Raw genomic sequence first — 17,966 nt, 5'->3', positions numbered from 1 at the left:
AACCCAGGATGTGGTGTGTGTGTATTACATATATAGTCTGTGATACTTCACTCTCTTAATGATGTTTTTGATGAATACAGTTATTAATTTTAACACAGTTCAGGTTATTGAATTTTTCTTTTAAGATAGTTTTTCTTCTCTGTCCAATTACAGAACTCTTTGCCCATCAAAAGGTCAAAAAGATATTTTTTCATAACTAAAATACAGTAAAATGCCCAGATATAAATATTAAATTACTGTTAGAAGATAATATGCTTAAAATATCACTTCTAGATCATCAAAGAATTCTTAATTATTCTTAAGGGTTGCTTTGCATGCATTACATAGTTACCTGTTATACCACATACCACAAACAATGAAAAATGACAGAGAATGTCTCAGAATATGACTGCAGTAACTGTTCTGTGCTCCCTCTTTTTGACACTTAACTTCAAAGTCTATATATGATTCTGACATTCTACCAATAATATTTGGAATGTAACAAACTTTCCCACACATATTGTAAACAATAGATATGCTAAATGTGGTATTGAGAGATAAGTAGGTTCTATAAAGTTTGGGTATTTAAAAACAAAGAGATATTTCAGAGAGAAAACATTAGAAGGCACAATTCGGCAGAGTATGTCTGTCTACAGTCTTTAATCAATTGTTAGTTGACTTTTTGTTACTGATATTATCTGAGGCAATGGTTGTGAGGATTAAATGATACGCAAATGATTGGTTTATTACCAGGCACACAGTAAGACCTCAATAAATGTTAGATACTATAAGTACTGTTATGATGAGTAATAACAATAGTACTATAATGGGAAGCAAATTAGAAAAGTTGACTTCTTTACTGTCTTCTATCCATATAAGGTAAAATATCTGTTTGTTCTCCAGTTTCCAGATAAGACATATTTTATTCCTCTAAGCATTTATTGAAACGTGTAAAAAATGTTCATAAGCAGCATTAACAATAATAGCTACAATCTGGAAATGACAAAATTGTTCACTAACGTAAGAATAACTATTTATGGTATATTCATTCAGTAGAATACCATACAGCAATGGAGCAAACTACTGCTAGTAGTTCAAAAACATGGATGAACTTCATAATGTTAAGAGAGAAAAAGGAGACAAAAGGAGAACATTCTACAGAATTTCTTTGAAGTTCAAAAATAAACAAACTAATCCATGGTGATACAAATGAGAGTAATGTTTGCCTTTTGGAAGGGTTAAGGACTGCAAGTGGGCATCACCTCTATTAGCAATAATACCAGCTTCTGGGGTGGTGATAATGTTCTACATCTTAACATTATGTATCATACTAGAGGCCCGGTGCACAAAAACTTGTGCACTGGGGGTGGGGGGGGGGGGTTGGGGGGGGTGTCCCTCAGCCCGGCCTGTGCCCTCTCGCAGTCTGGGAACCCTCGGGGGATGACCACCTGCTGGCTTAGGCCTGCTCCCTGGGGGATTGGGCCTAAGCTGGCAATCAGACATCCCTCTGGCAGCCCGGCAGCCCTCGGGGGATGTCCACTTGCCAGCGGGGAGCAGACCTAAACTGCAGTCGCACATCCTTAGTGCTGCTGAGGAGGCAGGAGAGGCTCCCACCACCACTGCTGTACTGGCAGCCATCAGCCTGGCTTGGGGCTGAGCAGAGCTCCCCCATGTGGGAGCGCACTGACCACCAGAGGGCAGCTCCTGAATTGAACGTCTGCCCCCTGGTGTTCAGTGTGTGTCACAGTGACCAGTCATTCCCAGTCTTTCTGCCATTAGGGTCAGTTTGCATATTACCCTTTTACTATATAGGATAGAGGCCTGGTACACGGGTGGGGGCCGGCTGGTTTGCCCTGAAGGGTGTCCCAGATCAGGGTGGGGGTCCCGCTTGGGTGCCTGGCCAGCCTGGGTAAGGGGCCGATGGCTGTTTGCAGCTGGTCACACCTCCTTCAGGGTGGGGGTCCCCACTGGGGTGCCTGGCCAGCTTGGATGAGGGGCTGATGGCTGTTTTCAGGCTGGTCACACCCCCCTTAGGGTGGGGGTCCCCACTGGGGTGCCTGGCCAGTCTGGGTGAGGGGCTGAGGGCCGTTTTCAGGCTGGCTGGCGACTGAAGCTCCCAGCCTCTCCTTTTTTTTCTTTTCTTTTTTATTCTGTGATTTATTTACCTTCTATAATTGAAACTTTGTTGCCGTCACTGGAGCTGAGAGCTGCTCCTGCTCGCTCCAGCTCTGAGACAACGGCCTGCTGAAAGCAGGTATCTGGGGTTTGTTTAGCTTCTATAATTGAAACTTTGTTGCCGTCACTGGAGCTAAGAGCCGGCTCCTGCTCGCTCCAGCTCTGTGGCCATGGCCTGATGAAAGGGATCTGGGGTTTGTTTAGCTTCTATAATTGAAACTTTGTTGCTTTCGGAGCTCAAAGCCAGGCCGTGGCAGGCGGGGAACCTTGGCTTCCTCCATCACTGGAGCAAGCAAGTCTCCTGCTTGCTTCAGCTGCGTGGCTGCCGACCGCCATCTTGGTTGGGTTAATTTACATATCATGCTGCTTAGCCCATGGGAGGCGTAGCAAAGCTATGGTCAATTACCATGTTTGTCTATTATTAGACAGGATACTTATTAAACACTATACATAATATCTGTATAATTTTCCATTTCAATAAAACTGTTGAAAAAAACTTCCTTATTTTGTGAGCATAAATGATGGATCATAGTGACTTAATAGATCACTATCTTCTGATAAAATGAATCAAATACAATTTTAAGATCTTGAATATATTTTACACATACATTGTGGAAGGCCCTCTGCCAGGGAAGGCGCTGGCTTTCTTTTAAATTCATGTCAACTGAACCCATAGTGAAGGCAGAGCCTTATCTTGGGGCATATCTAACCAAGAGGTGGGGATGCCTCAGTTGACCTTCAAAGCCAGGTGCTGGGAAGTGGGTTCTTATCTAAATCTAGTCAAGCACCAGGAATGAATGCAATTTGGACTCACCCACCAACCCGGAGGTGACTATTTACAAGGAAGCTTCAAGAATGCACACATCCCCCCTTTTATTTACCCTTAGTAAAACTTCCTGGTATCTGGCTATAAATAAAAGTTGCTGCGCTGGCTCTGGGCCCTGTTCATCTATCAAAGAGCAGATGCCACACCCGATCCCAGCTTTCCTCTATTTCTGTCTCAGTCTTGTTTTATTCAATTTTCCTTAAACCTCATCAAGTTCTATTCAAGATTTCATCAAGCCCGGAGTTCTCTCTCTCTGCACTGGTCGCAAGAAGAGAGAACACCATCCCCCCATATCTGACGCCACGAACAGGGATCCCCACAACACACACCTATCCTGAAATCTGCATTGATTTGTCAAGATTTCTGAGAAATAATATACATCAAAGAATAAGATTAGTCTAATCTCATAAAATAGAAAAAAAACTACAAGATGAAATTCTTTCCAACATTACTTTCCATGATAACGCAATATGTAGTACTTAATATATAAAAAGGACATTGCCACTATAAAAAAAGGGAGACATAAACTATATGTTCATGAACAAGAACTAAAACTAAACACTCAGGTTCCCTAAAATAAAATGAGCTTATATATGAAGGAACTGCTACAGATTTAGTAGTACAAAGAAAAAGAACACATAAAATACTCAGTTACTGCCCTCATGAATGGACCCTAGGGACTGATATTAAACATCATGACTGAGGTCAGTTTTTAAGCTTAAAAAATAGCAAAATGGATAATTAGAACAACTTTAAATCATAACCACAGAAACACTGGGAAAATAATACAACTTGTCATAAAATGTGAATTAAGTCAGGAAGCAGTTATCAATAGTATTAATAACACTTTCACTAGCACTGAAAGTTGCCATGAATGACCTGTCATTTCTTAAGACTTCATTTATATTAATAATTAGACAAATACTCACCAATTCTTTTCTAAGTTGAATAAAAAACTGTTTGCACTTAAACGAAATTTTTACAATCTTCAACCTAGATAAAAAGAAACAGAACTGAAATATTTAAAATACTGAATAAAGACATAAATATTAGCAAATTAAGAAAACAATTATTTTAAAAGATCGATAAAATTGATAAGCCAGACTAAGAAAAAAGAGAATACACAAGTACTAATATCAGAAATGAAAGAGTAGACATTACTATAAATCCCACTGATATTAAAAGCATAATGAAAGGATACTATGAACAAGTCTATACCCACAAATTTGATAATTTCAATGAAATGAACTAATTTTTTGAAAGACACAATCTGCCAAAATTTACATAGGAAGAGATACTTGATCTAAATGGGCCTATACAGTAGTCCCCTTTCATTTTCAGGGGATAAACTTCAATACCTCAGTGAATGCCTGAAAATGCATATAGTACTGAACCCTATCTCTGAATGATCCCCCCCCCCCACCCCATACATACTTACTTTGTTCACTTAAAGGAAGCAACTTATGGCTTCTTTTTGGCGTATCCAAATTGCCAGCATCCCTAAGCTTTGCACTTTGGGCCATTATTAAGTAAAATCAGGGTTACTTGAATGTAAGTACTAAGATCTGATAACTGAGAGGGATACTAGGTGACTGATGGGAAGGTATCGAATATGCTGAAAAAAGGATGAGTCACATCACTGGCTGGATGGAGCTGGACAGTTCAAGATTCCATCACCTTACTCAGAACAGCATACAATTTAAAATATATGAATTGTTTATTTCTGGAATTTTCCATTTAAAATTTTTAGGCCATGGATAACTGAAACTGTGGAGAGCAAACTGCAGCTAAGAGGGGATTACTGTAGATATTAAAGGAATTTTAAAAAAGCTATCAGGCCCACATGTGTTCACTAGTGAACTGTACCAAACATTTAAATATTATACCAACTTTTTACAATCCCTTTCAGAGTATAGGAGCAGAGGGAATACTTCCAAAGTCATCCTATGATGTCAGAATTATCCTAATACCAAAACTAGACAAAGTCCTTACAAGAAAACTACAAAACAGTATCTCTTATAACCATAAATTTAAAAATCCTAAATAAAATATTATCATATGAAACCTAACAATTCCAAAGGGGATTTATCCCAGAAATGCAAGGCTTTTTGAAAATCAATTACTACAAACCAATACTTCAAAAGACTAAAAGAGAAAAAAATTACATGATCACATCAATACATTCAGAATAAGCATCTGACAAAATCCAATGCCTCGTAATGATTAAAAACCCTCTGTAAAGTAGGAATAGAGGGAAACTTTCTCAACTTTCTATAAAACCCTTGTGCTAACATACTTAATGGTGTGAAACTAATTTTCTATCTAAGATCAGGTAAAATGTAGGGATGTCCCCTTTAACCACTCCTTTTCAATAAGGCAAGAAAAGGAAATGAAAGATACACTGATTGAAAAGGATCACATAAAACTATCTTTGTTCAAAGATGACATAATTGTCTATGTAGAACATCCAAAAGAATCAAACAAAAAAACCTCCTGGAACTAATACTGAGTGATGATAGTAAAGTTGCAGGGTACACAGTTAATATACAAAAGTCCACTGCTTTCCTGTGTAGCAACAATGACCAAGTGGAATCTGAAATTAAAAACATAATACCATGTACAATAGCACCCCCCAAAATGAAATACTTAAGTATAAATCTAAAAAATATGCACTAGGACTATATGAAGAAAATTATAAAACTCCGATGAACAAAAACGACGAAGATATAAATAAATGTAAATAAATTCCAAGTTCCTGGATAGGTTTGCCAAGATGTCAATTCTGTCCATTTTGATCTAGAGATTCAATGTAATCCCAATAAAAATCCCATTAAGTTATTTGTGAATACTGACAAATTGATTCTAAAGTTTATATGGAGAGGTGAAAAATCCAGAATAGCCAACATGTATTATAGGAAAACAACAAAGTTGGAGGAGTGAGGCTACCTGAGTTAAAAACTTACTATAAAGCTATAGTAATCAAAACAGTATAGTATTTGTGAAAGAATAGCCCAAACAGATCAATGTTATAGAATAGAGAACTCAGAAACAGTCAAATGATCTTTGAGAAAGGGCAAAGGCAGTCCCTTCAACAAATGGTGTTGGAACAACTGGACATCCACATGCAAAAACAAAATAAATTTAGACAAAGACCTTATACCCTTCAAAAAAATTAATTCAAAATGGATCAGAGACCTAAACATAAAATGCAAAATTATAAAACTCTTAGATATAACAATGGAAAAAAATCTAGATACTCTTGGGTATAGGGATGCTCTTATAGATATAACACCAAAAACATGATTAATAAAATAATTGAGAAGCTTGAATTTATTAAAATTAAAAAGTTCTCTGTGAAAGGCAATAAATTAGAAAACAAGCCATAGACTAGGAGAAAATATTTGTAAAAGACACATCTGATAAAGGACTATTATCCAAAATATACAAAAAACTCTTCAAATTTAACAATAAAACAAACAACCCAATAAAAATGAGCAAAAGCACTTAACAGACACCTCACCAAAGAAGATACATAGTTGGCAAATAAGCACATCATATGTCATCAGGGAAATGCAAATTAAAACATTAAGACAGCACTACACACCCGCAGAATGGCCGAAACCCAGAATGCTGACAAAATCAAATGCTGACGAGGATAAGGAGCAACAGGAACTCTCATTCATTTTGGGGGGGAATGCAAAATGATACAGCCACTTTGGAAGGCTATTTGGCAATTTCTTACAAAACTAAACTTACTTGTATCATACCATCTAGAAACTGCACTCCTTGGCATTTAACTAAAGGAATGGGGAACGCATGTCCATACAAAAATCTGTACATGGATGTTAATAGCAAGCAGTTTTATTCATAACTGCCAAAACTTGGAAGGAACAAAATGGCTTTCAGTTGGTGAATGAATGAAAAAACTGTGGTATATCCAGACAATGGGATATTATTCAGCTCTAAAAAGAAATGATGGCCGAAACCGGTTTGGCTCAGTGGATAGAGCGTCGGCCTGCGGACTGAAAGGTCCCAGGTTCGATTCCGGTCAAGGGCATGTACCTGGGTTGTGGGCATATCCCCAGTAGGAGATGTGCAGGAGGCAGCTGATCGATGTTTCTCTCTCATTGATGTTTCTAACTCTCTATCTCTCTCCCTTCCTCTCTGTAAAAAATCAATAAAATATATTTAAAAAAAAAAAGAAAAGAAATGATGTATCAAGCCATAGAAGATATGGATAAAAAGTAAATGCATACCACTTAATGAAAAATGTGTGCAAGTCTGTAAATTCACACTAGAGGACAGGTGCACAAATTGGTGTATGGGTGGGGTCCGGATGGCTGGCCTGACCAGGGGGAGGGGATGCAGGAGGGTGGCAGGCCAGCCCCACCCCCTGGTCGACCTCCCGGTTGAGGGGACGCTTTGCATATTACCCTTTTATTATATAGGATTTGCTTTAATTTCCCTTGGGTAAAACCTTAGGAATAGAATGGCTCAATCATATGATAGCTTTTATGTTTAAATTTTTAAGAAACTACACAACAGTTTTCCAAATTGGTTGGACCATTGTACAAAGCAATACAGTATTAGCTTCACTAGCCTTCTTATGAATACTATTTCAATGCATTTACATATTATATCACTTTCATTTCTTTATTTTCAGCCAATCTACATATGTACTCATATCTGCTTTTTTCTTTTCAATCTGTTTGCCTTTTATTTCATATTCTTGACTTAATATGCTTGTTAGGACTTAAGTAACAAAGCTGAAGTTGAGAGAATAAGCATACTTTTCCCTGATTTTACTTACATAAAAAGTATTGACACTTTTATGATTTAGCATAATATTAACAGATTTTCCATAGATATCTTAATCAGGGTGTCCTTTTGTATATACAAAAATGTATATACACTTTGAATAATTATAAAGGCAGTGTTTATTAGAATATATTTCATCACCTGGCTGGTGTGGCTCAGTTGTCAAGTGTCGACCTATGAACCAAGAAGGTCAAGGTACGATTCCTGGTTAGGGAACATGCCCAGGTTTTTGGGCTCGATCCTCAGTAGGGTGTGTGTAGGAGGCAGCCGATCAATGATTCTCTCTCATCAGTGATGTTTTTATCTCTCTCTCCCTCTTTGAAATAAATGAAAATATATTTTTTAAAAATATTACTAAAATACATTTTATTTTCAGAATTTGAGCTATCAAAGTATGACACTTTACCACTGAACCACACTGGCCAGGGCTGCTGGATTATTTTTATGAACTCTATCTCCAGCAGTCAACCCTCAGTGTTAAGCTTCTACTGTTGCTTTTCAGGAAGGCATAGCTTTGAATATGCCCACAGTAATCCTAAAATGACAGTGGTACCAGTCATCCCAGTCTTTCAATAAGCACTCCCAAGTATAACACTCCCTTACTTACCCACACTCCTCTACTGTTTTCAATAATGCCCTGGGGCATAAATTCCTTTAGAAACTAAAGCTATCAAAGTGTAGCTTCCTCAAAGGAACAGTTTATGAGGTAGGTGTTTGAAGCTATTTCCTATCCCATCTTTGTTTTTATCTCTCCTGTTGTCTCTGGGTTTCCCTACAGACTACTTCTTATGTAGTCTGAGTCTTGCAGTTATTTAAATTTTAATTGTATTATACAGGAACCCTGCTGATGTAGTAAGATGTGGGTTGGAGGAATAATTCTTTAATTCTATGATTAGGTCTCAGTGATTTAATGGTCTATGACCCTTGACTATGACCTTCAGTGCTTTTCAGCTCACCTTGTTCTTAGGTGACACAAGAACTATGGAGGGAGCCGGATGGGGGGATTTCCCTTCCTCGACTTTCATTAGGCTCTTAGTGATAAAAACCCATGTTGGTTAAGTACTGGTAAAACGGATTTCCTTGAGGGCAGACCTTCATTAAAGAGAAAAGAAACCTCTGGGCATATTTAAAACTAGGGGCCCGGTGCACGAAATTCGTGCACTGGGTGTGTGTGTGTGTGTGTGTGGGGTGTCCCTCAGCCCAGCCTGCCCCCTCTCACATACTGGGAGCCCTCAGGCGTTGACCCCCATCACCCTCTGATCGCCTGATCGGCCCCTTGCCCAGGCCTGACGCCTCCGCCAGAGGTGTCAGGCTTGGACAGGGGACCCCCATCTCCCCCCGATCACTGGCTCTGGCCCCCGCCCAGGCCTGAGGCCTCTGGCCCAGGAATCATGCCTGGGCAGGGGACCCCCATCTCCCTCTGATCGCTTGCTCCACCCCCCGCCCAAGCCTGACGCCTCTGACCCAGGCTTCAGGCCTGGGCAAGGGACCATCATATCCCCCCAATCCCCGGCTCCGCCCCCCACCCAGGCCTGATGCCTCAGCCAGAGGAGTTGACCCTCATCACCCTCCGATCACCAATCACAGGATCGGCCCCTTGACCAGGCCTGAGGCCTCCGGCAGAGGTGTCAGGCCTGGGCAGGGGACCCCCAGCTCCCCGCGGTTGCAGGCTCTGCCCCTGCCCAGGCCTAACGCCTCTGGCCTAGGCGTCCGGCCCAGGCAGCGGGGACCTGCAGTGGCAGCGGGGGGCGCCGCGATCGTGGGCTTTGCTTTAGGCCCAGGCAAAGGACCCCTAGCTCCCGGGACTGCCAGCTTCGACCATGCCCAGCTCCCATCGCTGGCTCCACCCCTACTTCCTGCTATCACTGGCCAGGGTGGCAAAGGCGCCTGATTCTCCGATCATGGCTGGGGGGCAGGGCAAAGGCGGCCCCAGCCCCCCAGCTCTTAGCTCCCCGCTGGGTTTCCGATCACTGTCAGTGGCAGGGGGCTTCTTCCTGCTTTCCCTTTCGCCTCCCTGCATTGTGCCTACATATGCAAATTAGCCGCCATCTTGTTGGCAGTTAACTGCCAATCTTAGTTGGCAGTTAATTTGCATATAGCCCTGATTAGCCAATGAAAATGGTATCGCCGTACGCCAATTACCATTTTTCTCTTTTATTAGTGTAGATGGTTATCTCCTGGCTCACCAGCACCATCATCCCCAACCTTTCCAGAACATGAGTAGATTTTTCTACAATTTTCACCTTGAGAACCTGGTGAACATCTGATGGTAGAACTTATGAAAACATAGGGGTCCTTCCTAAGGCTGAGACTTCAGGAGTTTTCATCTCTCAAGCTATCTTTGCTCAGTCTCCAGCAAATAGTCAATTACCTTTTAATTATTTCCTACCAGTTGCTGGCTACAGCAGTGATTTCTTAGTCATAGTAAACTGTCATTCTTTATATTCATCTGTCTCTCCAGTTTTGAGAGATGCAGTATGCCTTGAGTACTTAATTCTCTGAGGGAATCTAAAAACGATAGTTGATTTTCATTTTTCCTTGTTGTTTTTTTTTGTTGTTTTTTTTGTTGTAAGGATAGGAGTGATGACTTCCAAGTTCTTTGCCTGCTGGACTGGGAACCACAACTCTCTCCTCCCCATTTTATTTTCTTAATGGTGGGTGTTTTTTTAAAAAAAATGTATTTCTTTTTAAAAAAGAAATATTTTAATTGATTTCAGAGAGGAAAGGAGAGAAAAGATAGAAACATCAATGATGAGAGAGAATCATTGATCAGTTGCCTCCTGCATGCTCCATGCTGGGGATTGAACCTGCCACCTGGGCATATGCCCTGATTGGAATCAAACCATGACATCCTGGTTCATGTGTTGATGCTCAACCACTGGCCAGGCTTAATGGTGTTGTTTTTTATTAGTATTAATTTTAATGAAGTCTAATTTAGAGAATACAAATAACCCCAATTCACTATTAAACATTTTAAAAGTGTGAATTTGAACTAAATAATTCAGGGATAACCATACATGAAAAGATATGAGGGAGCATATTTAGTATGTGGCACACTACTTTTTTTAGAGCTCTAATTTTGAAAGAAGTGGCAGGTAAGTGAAAAGCTAGTGTTTCAGGATCTGAAAGACCTGGGTTTAAAATTCTACTTCATACTTACCAGTTGTTTAACCTTAGACCAGTCAACTTCTCGGCTAGAGTACACATGATGCTAGCTATTATATTACAGTATAAATATAGAAATTCCCTAAGAGAAAAATTCATAAAGTAGTATTTCTGAGAAGCTAAGCAATTTTTGAAATAAATTAACACAATTATTTTGGTATCTTCTGGTAGATTCCAAGTAAGTAAAATAAATTTGCATGCCAATATTAATATACTTTGTCACTTTCTTTAATATGAATTATTATATTAGTAATATAAAAAAGTAAAAGTATTAATGGAAGTCCTTACCATGGAAAGGTATTCATTCGTACCCTGTTCTTATAAATCAGAATTCCTCCTGACATCACTCCAATCATAATTTCATTGTTACTTTGATCCTTCAAAAAAGAAAATGACAAATCTAAAATACTGGGATTTATCTGTTAAAAATGTATTTTAAAAACAGGCTTAGTTTTTTTTTTTTATACAATGAGACATTTTCAAAGGCACCACATCCTATATAATAAAACCTAATATGCAAATCAACCAAACGGCAGAACGACCAGTCGCTATGACACACACTGACCACCAGGGGGCAGACGCTCAATGCAGAAGCTGCCCCCTGGTGGTCAGTGCACTCCCACTGGGGGAGCGCTGCTCAGCCAGAAGCCGGGCTCATGGCTGGCAAGTGCAGTGGCAGTGGCGGGAGCCTCTCCCGCCTCTGGCAGTCGGACATCCCCTGAGGGGTCCCAGACTGCTAGAGGGCGCAGGCCAGGCTGAGGGATCCCCCCCCCCCCGTGTGCATGAATGTTGTGCACCAGGCCTCTAGTAACTGCATATTTACAAATCCATATGGTAATTCTTACCGCATAAAAATAAATGACATATTTCAAATTAAACTTAAATGTTGCATTATTAAAAGTCATTATGATCTAAGGACTCCGCATAGTTTATAATTTATTTGGGACAGAAAATTAGAATGATGAGTTAGTATCATCCTTCCATTCCTAAAATTCTTATGTTCTAATCACAAACCCAAACAGAAAGCCAAAATGAGGAGACAAATATAATGCTCTGATTGCAAAAAGTGAAAAAAAAATATGGAGGACTTCAGAGTTTGGTGAATAAAACAGTATTTTTAATATAAGAAAACTCCTATAATTAGTATAATACAATAAAATACATCATAAAATTATAGAGTGAGGAACAATTAATTGTTTTGAGAGTTTGGAAGACTCCAAAGAAGAAAACTGAATTGCGCTTTGAGGATTGAGTAAGAGTTTTCATGCTAACCAATCGAACTTGAATAGCTAACCTACATTATGAGAATGAATTGCATTAAACTACTTTTTTCAGATGCTAATCAACCTTGAAATAGTTTTGCTTTTTGACTTGAAGCATTCCATAGATAAACTAAGATAGCAATAATGCTTTTACCTCCTTCTATTCATTTGCTCAAAAAGAATTGCTGAAAATATAAGATTTTATAATTGTCTCCCTAAGAAAACAAAAATATTTAAAATGTACTTACAATAATTTCAAATTAAATAAAACCATATTAAATTAACTCTTTAGGTAGGATAATACATAAAGAGGTCAAACACAACAGTGTATGCTAATTTGTCTGGATGCTCATTTAGTTTATCAATAACCAAAACCACTGTACATTATTATCAGAACCTTAAATAATTTTTTAAAGGACACCAATTAGAAGTCAGGACCAAAATAGCAGACCGATCCGAACAGATGGCAGACTTAATATATGCTCCTATTACTTCTTCAGCTCCCCATCGGAGAACATCAGAGAAGATATATGAAAAGGAAAAGAATCTGTAAAACTTGAAAACAATCCATAACACCCAAAGGTATATAATCAAGGCACCAGATAGTTTGAGGGAACTGTAAAGACATAAACACGATACAATCAGAATACAGAAAACCACAGCTCAAACTACACACACAAGAGCAAGTTCTATGTGGAGGTGGAAAGAGAAGCAAATTTAAAAGATAAAGTACAGAGATTAAAAATGGCAGTGGAGTAAGTGGATGCTGCACAGATATGCTCCAAGGAACAAACTGGAATTACAACTAAATTAGAGAAAAACTTCCTGAATAATCAATGGAAGACTTGCTGGAGAGAACCCTGATACCTGAGGACCGAAAGTGGAGACCACATAGAAACTGGTAGGAGTGGCAGAGTGGCAAAAGGGCTGGCCGGGTGCCCACAGACAGCAACTGAAGTTCTAGAGAGCTATCTCAGTTCTGGGGGTTGCCAGTGAGAACTCTAGGGTCTAATCCCCGAGCTGCCCCCCCCCCCCCCCCCCCCGCCCCGCAGAGAACACCACAACTGAGAAGGGTAACTACATAACATCTGGCTGTGAAAAGCAGCAGGATTGCTGTCTGCCAGCGAGAGCAGGGAGAGACAGCTGGAAATTCAGGCACCCTCTTAAAGGGCCAACACACAAAATTCCCTGTGGAGCCACCTACTTTGTGCTCTTGCAGAGGGAGGGCAGAGTGGACTGAAGCTGTGTGAACAGAAGGCAGGATCCGGGGCTCAGGAGTTAGAGCTCAGAAGGCAGACACTCTGGTTTCCTGTGCTGAGTCATTCCCTTACGCTGTGGAGGTCATATTTCTCACGCAGGCATTAGGTATACAGGCGACCTTGCCTGTTGGGGAAGACAGCTGATCCACCCCATTGAAAACACCTTGCCCCACAGTGCAGAATTGCTGAGGCCCAATAAAGAGGCTGAGAATAACAATTAGCTTTCAGGCAGAAGCAACTGCCAAACACTGTTGACAAAAACTCTTGCCACACCTGTGGATGATTGATTGAGGACAATTTAAGACAGAATCATATCAGTCTGTAAATAGATATGGTCTCTGGAGGCTTACAGTCTTTGCCTGACCTAATCAGTCAGAAACAGCATTTGACACTGTCCTGCATTAGAGATTGAGAGGCGTACCAGATCAATCTAATAGGTAGTAACAAACCCAAACAGAAAGCCAAAATGAGGAGACAAAGAAACAACCCCCAAATGAAAGAACAAGAGAATTCTCCAGAAGAAGAGATAAATGAAATGGAGATCAGAAATTTATCAGATAAAGAGTTCAGAGTAAGGATGGTAAAGATGCTCAAAAGCATGAGAAAAGATATAGTAACTATGAAAGCAAATAAAGAACAACATAGCACAAATAAAGAAGACATTGGAAGACACAGCTGATTAGGGGAAGCTGAGGATCGAATCAGTGAATTAGATGATGAGGTTGAAAAATCACTCAATCAGAGAACCAAAAAGAAAAAAACAATTGAAAAACAGGAGGACAATTTAAGAGAGCTGTGGGACAAGATGAAATGTAACAATATTCGAATAGCAGGTGTGCCAGAAGAGGCAAAAAGGGAGAAGGGATAGAAAACTTCCCTAGCCTGGTAAAGAAAAAGTCACACAAGTTCAGGAGGCACAGAGAACCCCAAGCAAGAAGAACCCAAACAGGCCCATGCCTAGACACATAATTAAATTGCCAAAAATTAAAGTCAAAGAAAGAATCTTAAAGGCAGCAAGAGAAAAGCAAACTCTTACCTACAAAGGAGCTCCCCTAAGGCTGACACCCGATTTCTCATCAGAAACTCTACAGGCCAGACGGGAATAGCATGAAGTACACAAGGTAATGGAAAGCAAGGATCTAAAACCAAGATTATCCATCAAGGCTACCATTCAAAATAGACAGCCAAATAAAGAGCATCTTGGACACAAAAAGGCTAAAGGCATACATCACCACCAAGCCAACATTACAACAAATGCTAAAGGGAATGCTGTAATGAGAAGAAGAAGAAACAGAGAGAGAAACCTAGGCATACAGAATTAAACAGAATTAAAATGGCAATAAATAAGTACCTATCAATAACAGCCTTAAACGTAAATGGACTAAATGCTCCAAAAGGCAGAGGGTAGCTGAATGGATACAAAAACATGACCTAACTATATGCTGTCTACAAGAGGCCCACCTCAGAACAAAAGACACACACAGGATGAGAATAAAAGGATGGAAAAAAATTTTCCCATGCAAGTGGAAAAGAAAAAAAAGCTTGAGTAGCAATACTTATGCCTGAGAAATTAGACCTCAAGTGAAAGCTATAACAAGAGATAAGGAGGGCTACTTCATAATACTAAAGGGAGTGCATCAACAAGAGGATATAATTCTGATAAACCTATATGCCACAAATATAGGAGCACCCAAATACATTAAAAAAACAACAACAAAAAACTTCTGGAAGATATTAAGGGAGAGATCAACAGCAATACAATCATAGTAGGGGTCTTTAATACCCCAATGACAGCACTGGATAAATCTTCTAAACAAAAAATCAGCAAAGAAACATCAATCCTAAATGACTCACTAGATCAGATGGACTTAATTGGTATCTTCAGAACACTTCACCCCAAAGCTATAGAATATACATTCTTCTCAAGTGCACATGAACATTTTCAAAGATAGACCACATATTAGGGCACAGGCTAAGTCTCTACAAATTCAAGAAGACTGAAATTATAACAAGCATCTTCTCAGATCACAATGGCATAAAATTAGAAATCAACTACAATAAAAACAATTAACAAGTATCAAACACATGGAGGGTAAATAGCATGCTATTAAACAATGAATGAGTTACCAAAGAGATCAAAGAAGAAATAAAAAACATTCTGGAAACAAATGATAATGAAAACACAGCAATCCAAAATCGATGGGGACATATTGAAAGGAGTCCTGAGAGGGAAGTTCATAGCTCTACAGGCCTACCTCAAAAAGAAAACAACAACAGAAAAACTGGTAATAAGGTATCTAACTCAACAACTTGAACAACTAGAAAACAGCAACAAGAAAAACCCAGTGTAAGTAAAAGGGAGATATAATAATGATCAGAGCGGAAATAACAGAGACAAAAAAAAAAAAAATCAATAGAACCAAAAGCTGGTTCATTGAAAGGATAAACAAGATTGATGAACTGTTAGCCAGGCTCACCAAGAAACAAAGAGAGGACCCAAATAAACAAAATCAGAAATAAAAGATGTGAAGTAACAACTGACCCCACAGAAATACAAAGGATTGTAAAAAAAAAAAAAAAAATACTATAAACAACTTTCCTAAAATAAACTGGACAACCTAGATGAAATGGACATATGCCTAGAAAAATACAATCTTCCAAAACTCAACCAGGAAGAATCAGAAAACCTGAATAGGCTGATAACTACCAATGAAATTGAAGCAGTAATCAAAAAACTTCCACCAAACAAAAGCCTAGTGCAGACGGCTTCACGGGGGATTTTTACCAAACATTCACAGAAGAACTAAAACCGACCCTCCTCAATCTATTCCAAACAATTCAAGAGGAAGGCACACTTCCAAGCTCTTTCTATGAAACCAGCATTACCCTAATCCCAAAACCAGATGAAGCCACTACAAAGAAAGAGAATTACAGGCCAATATCCCTGATGAACAAGATGCTCAAATGCTTAACAAAATTTTAGCAAATCACATCTAGCAATACATTGAAAAGATCATACACCATGACCAAGTGGGATTTATTCTGGGGATGCAAGGCTGGAACAATACCTGCAAATCAATAAACGGGATATATCACACAAACAAACTGAAAGACAAAAATTACAGTTGATGCAGAAAAAACATATGACACAATCCAACACCCTTTTTTAATAAAACTCTCAGGAAAGTGGGAATAAAGGGACAATACTTCAACATAATAAAACCTTATATGACAAACCTATAGCCAACAACAAGACAGGGATGCCCACTTTCACTACTCCTGTTCAACATAGTACTGGAAGTGCTAGCTATAGCGATCAGCCAAGAAGCAGAAATAAAAGGTATCTAAATTGGAAAAGAAGAAGTAAAACTGTCCTCATTCGCAAATGACATGATATTGTACATAGAAAATCCTAAAGACTCCATCAAAACATTACTAGATTTAATAAATGAATTTGGCATTGTGGTAGGATACAAAGTTAACACCCAGGCATCTATGGCTTTTTATACACCAATAATGAACTCACAGAAAGATAAACTAAAAAAACAACCCCATTTACCATTGCAACAAAAAAATTAAGATAACTAGGAATAAACTTACCTAAGGAGGTAAAAGACTTGGAAACTACAGGATGTTGAAAAAAGAGATGTTAAAAATCTCCTAAAATTTAATAGGCAAGAGCATACGATAGAGTCAAGACAGTATTTTTGGTCTCTTAAGTGGCCCCAGGGCAAGGTGTTTTCCAATAGGGTGGGTCAATTGTCTCCCCCAAGGCAAGGCAAATGTATGTGGGAAAGATGTCCTCCCCTATGTGAGGGAAGGACTCAGCATAGGAAACTGGGAGTGTCTGCCTTCCAGCTCTAACCCCATGTCCAGTTCTGTTCACACAGCTCCAGTCCACTCTGCCCTCCCTCTGTGGGAGCATAAGGTAGTGGCTCCACAGGGAATTTTGTGTGTTGGCCCTTTAAGAGGGTGCCTGAATTTCCAGCTGTCTCTCCCTGGCAGACAGCAACCCTGCTGCTTTTCACAGCCAGATGTTATGAAGTCACCCTTCTCAGCTGTGGTGTTCTCTGCGGGCGGGGGGTGGGGGGGGTGGGGGGGGGCCAGCTCGGGGATTAGACCCTAGAGTTCTCAGTGGCAACCCCCACAGCTGAGATACCTCTCAGAACTCAGTTGCTGTCTGTGGGCGCCCAGCCAACCCTTTCGCGCTTCCACCCCTCCTACCAGTCTCTATGTGGTCTCCACTCTCGGTCCTCGGGTATCGGGGTTCTCTCCTGCAAGTCTTCAGTTGATTATTCAGGAAGTTTTTCTGTATTTCAGTTGTAATTCCAATTTGTTCCTGGGCGCATGTCCATGCAGCATCCACTTAGTTTTTCACCATTTTTAATCACCAAGGGATTATATTTGAATTTTTTTTATTATTCTAACCATTCTCTCATGAAGTGTTCAAACAAATGCAGGTTAAAAACAAAGTTTTGGAAG

General features: G+C 39.6%; 1 protein-coding gene across 10 annotated transcripts in view; it reads right to left on the bottom strand.

Moving 5' to 3' along the window:
* The window catches only part of PTPN4 (protein tyrosine phosphatase non-receptor type 4), a 239,265-nt gene that overhangs the window by 109,903 nt on the left and 111,396 nt on the right, over positions 1-17,966 (bottom strand). For all 10 annotated transcript variants that reach the window (XM_036319444.1, XM_036319448.1, XM_036319446.1 and 7 more), the window contains 2 exons: positions 11,252-11,340; positions 3,910-3,973 (listed from right to left, as the gene is read on the bottom strand). In XM_036319444.1, the coding sequence (XP_036175337.1) occupies positions 3,910-3,973; positions 11,252-11,340 (153 nt within the window). The remainder of the gene's footprint in view (positions 1-3,909; positions 3,974-11,251; positions 11,341-17,966) is intronic.

This window comes from Myotis myotis, unplaced genomic scaffold (genome assembly GCF_014108235.1).
Source record: "Myotis myotis isolate mMyoMyo1 unplaced genomic scaffold, mMyoMyo1.p scaffold_m19_p_8, whole genome shotgun sequence".
In the NCBI taxonomy this organism is placed as follows: Eukaryota; Metazoa; Chordata; class Mammalia; order Chiroptera; family Vespertilionidae; genus Myotis; species Myotis myotis.
Note: the sequence above shows the minus strand (reverse complement) of the source record. Positions and strands in the feature narration are given on the sequence as shown.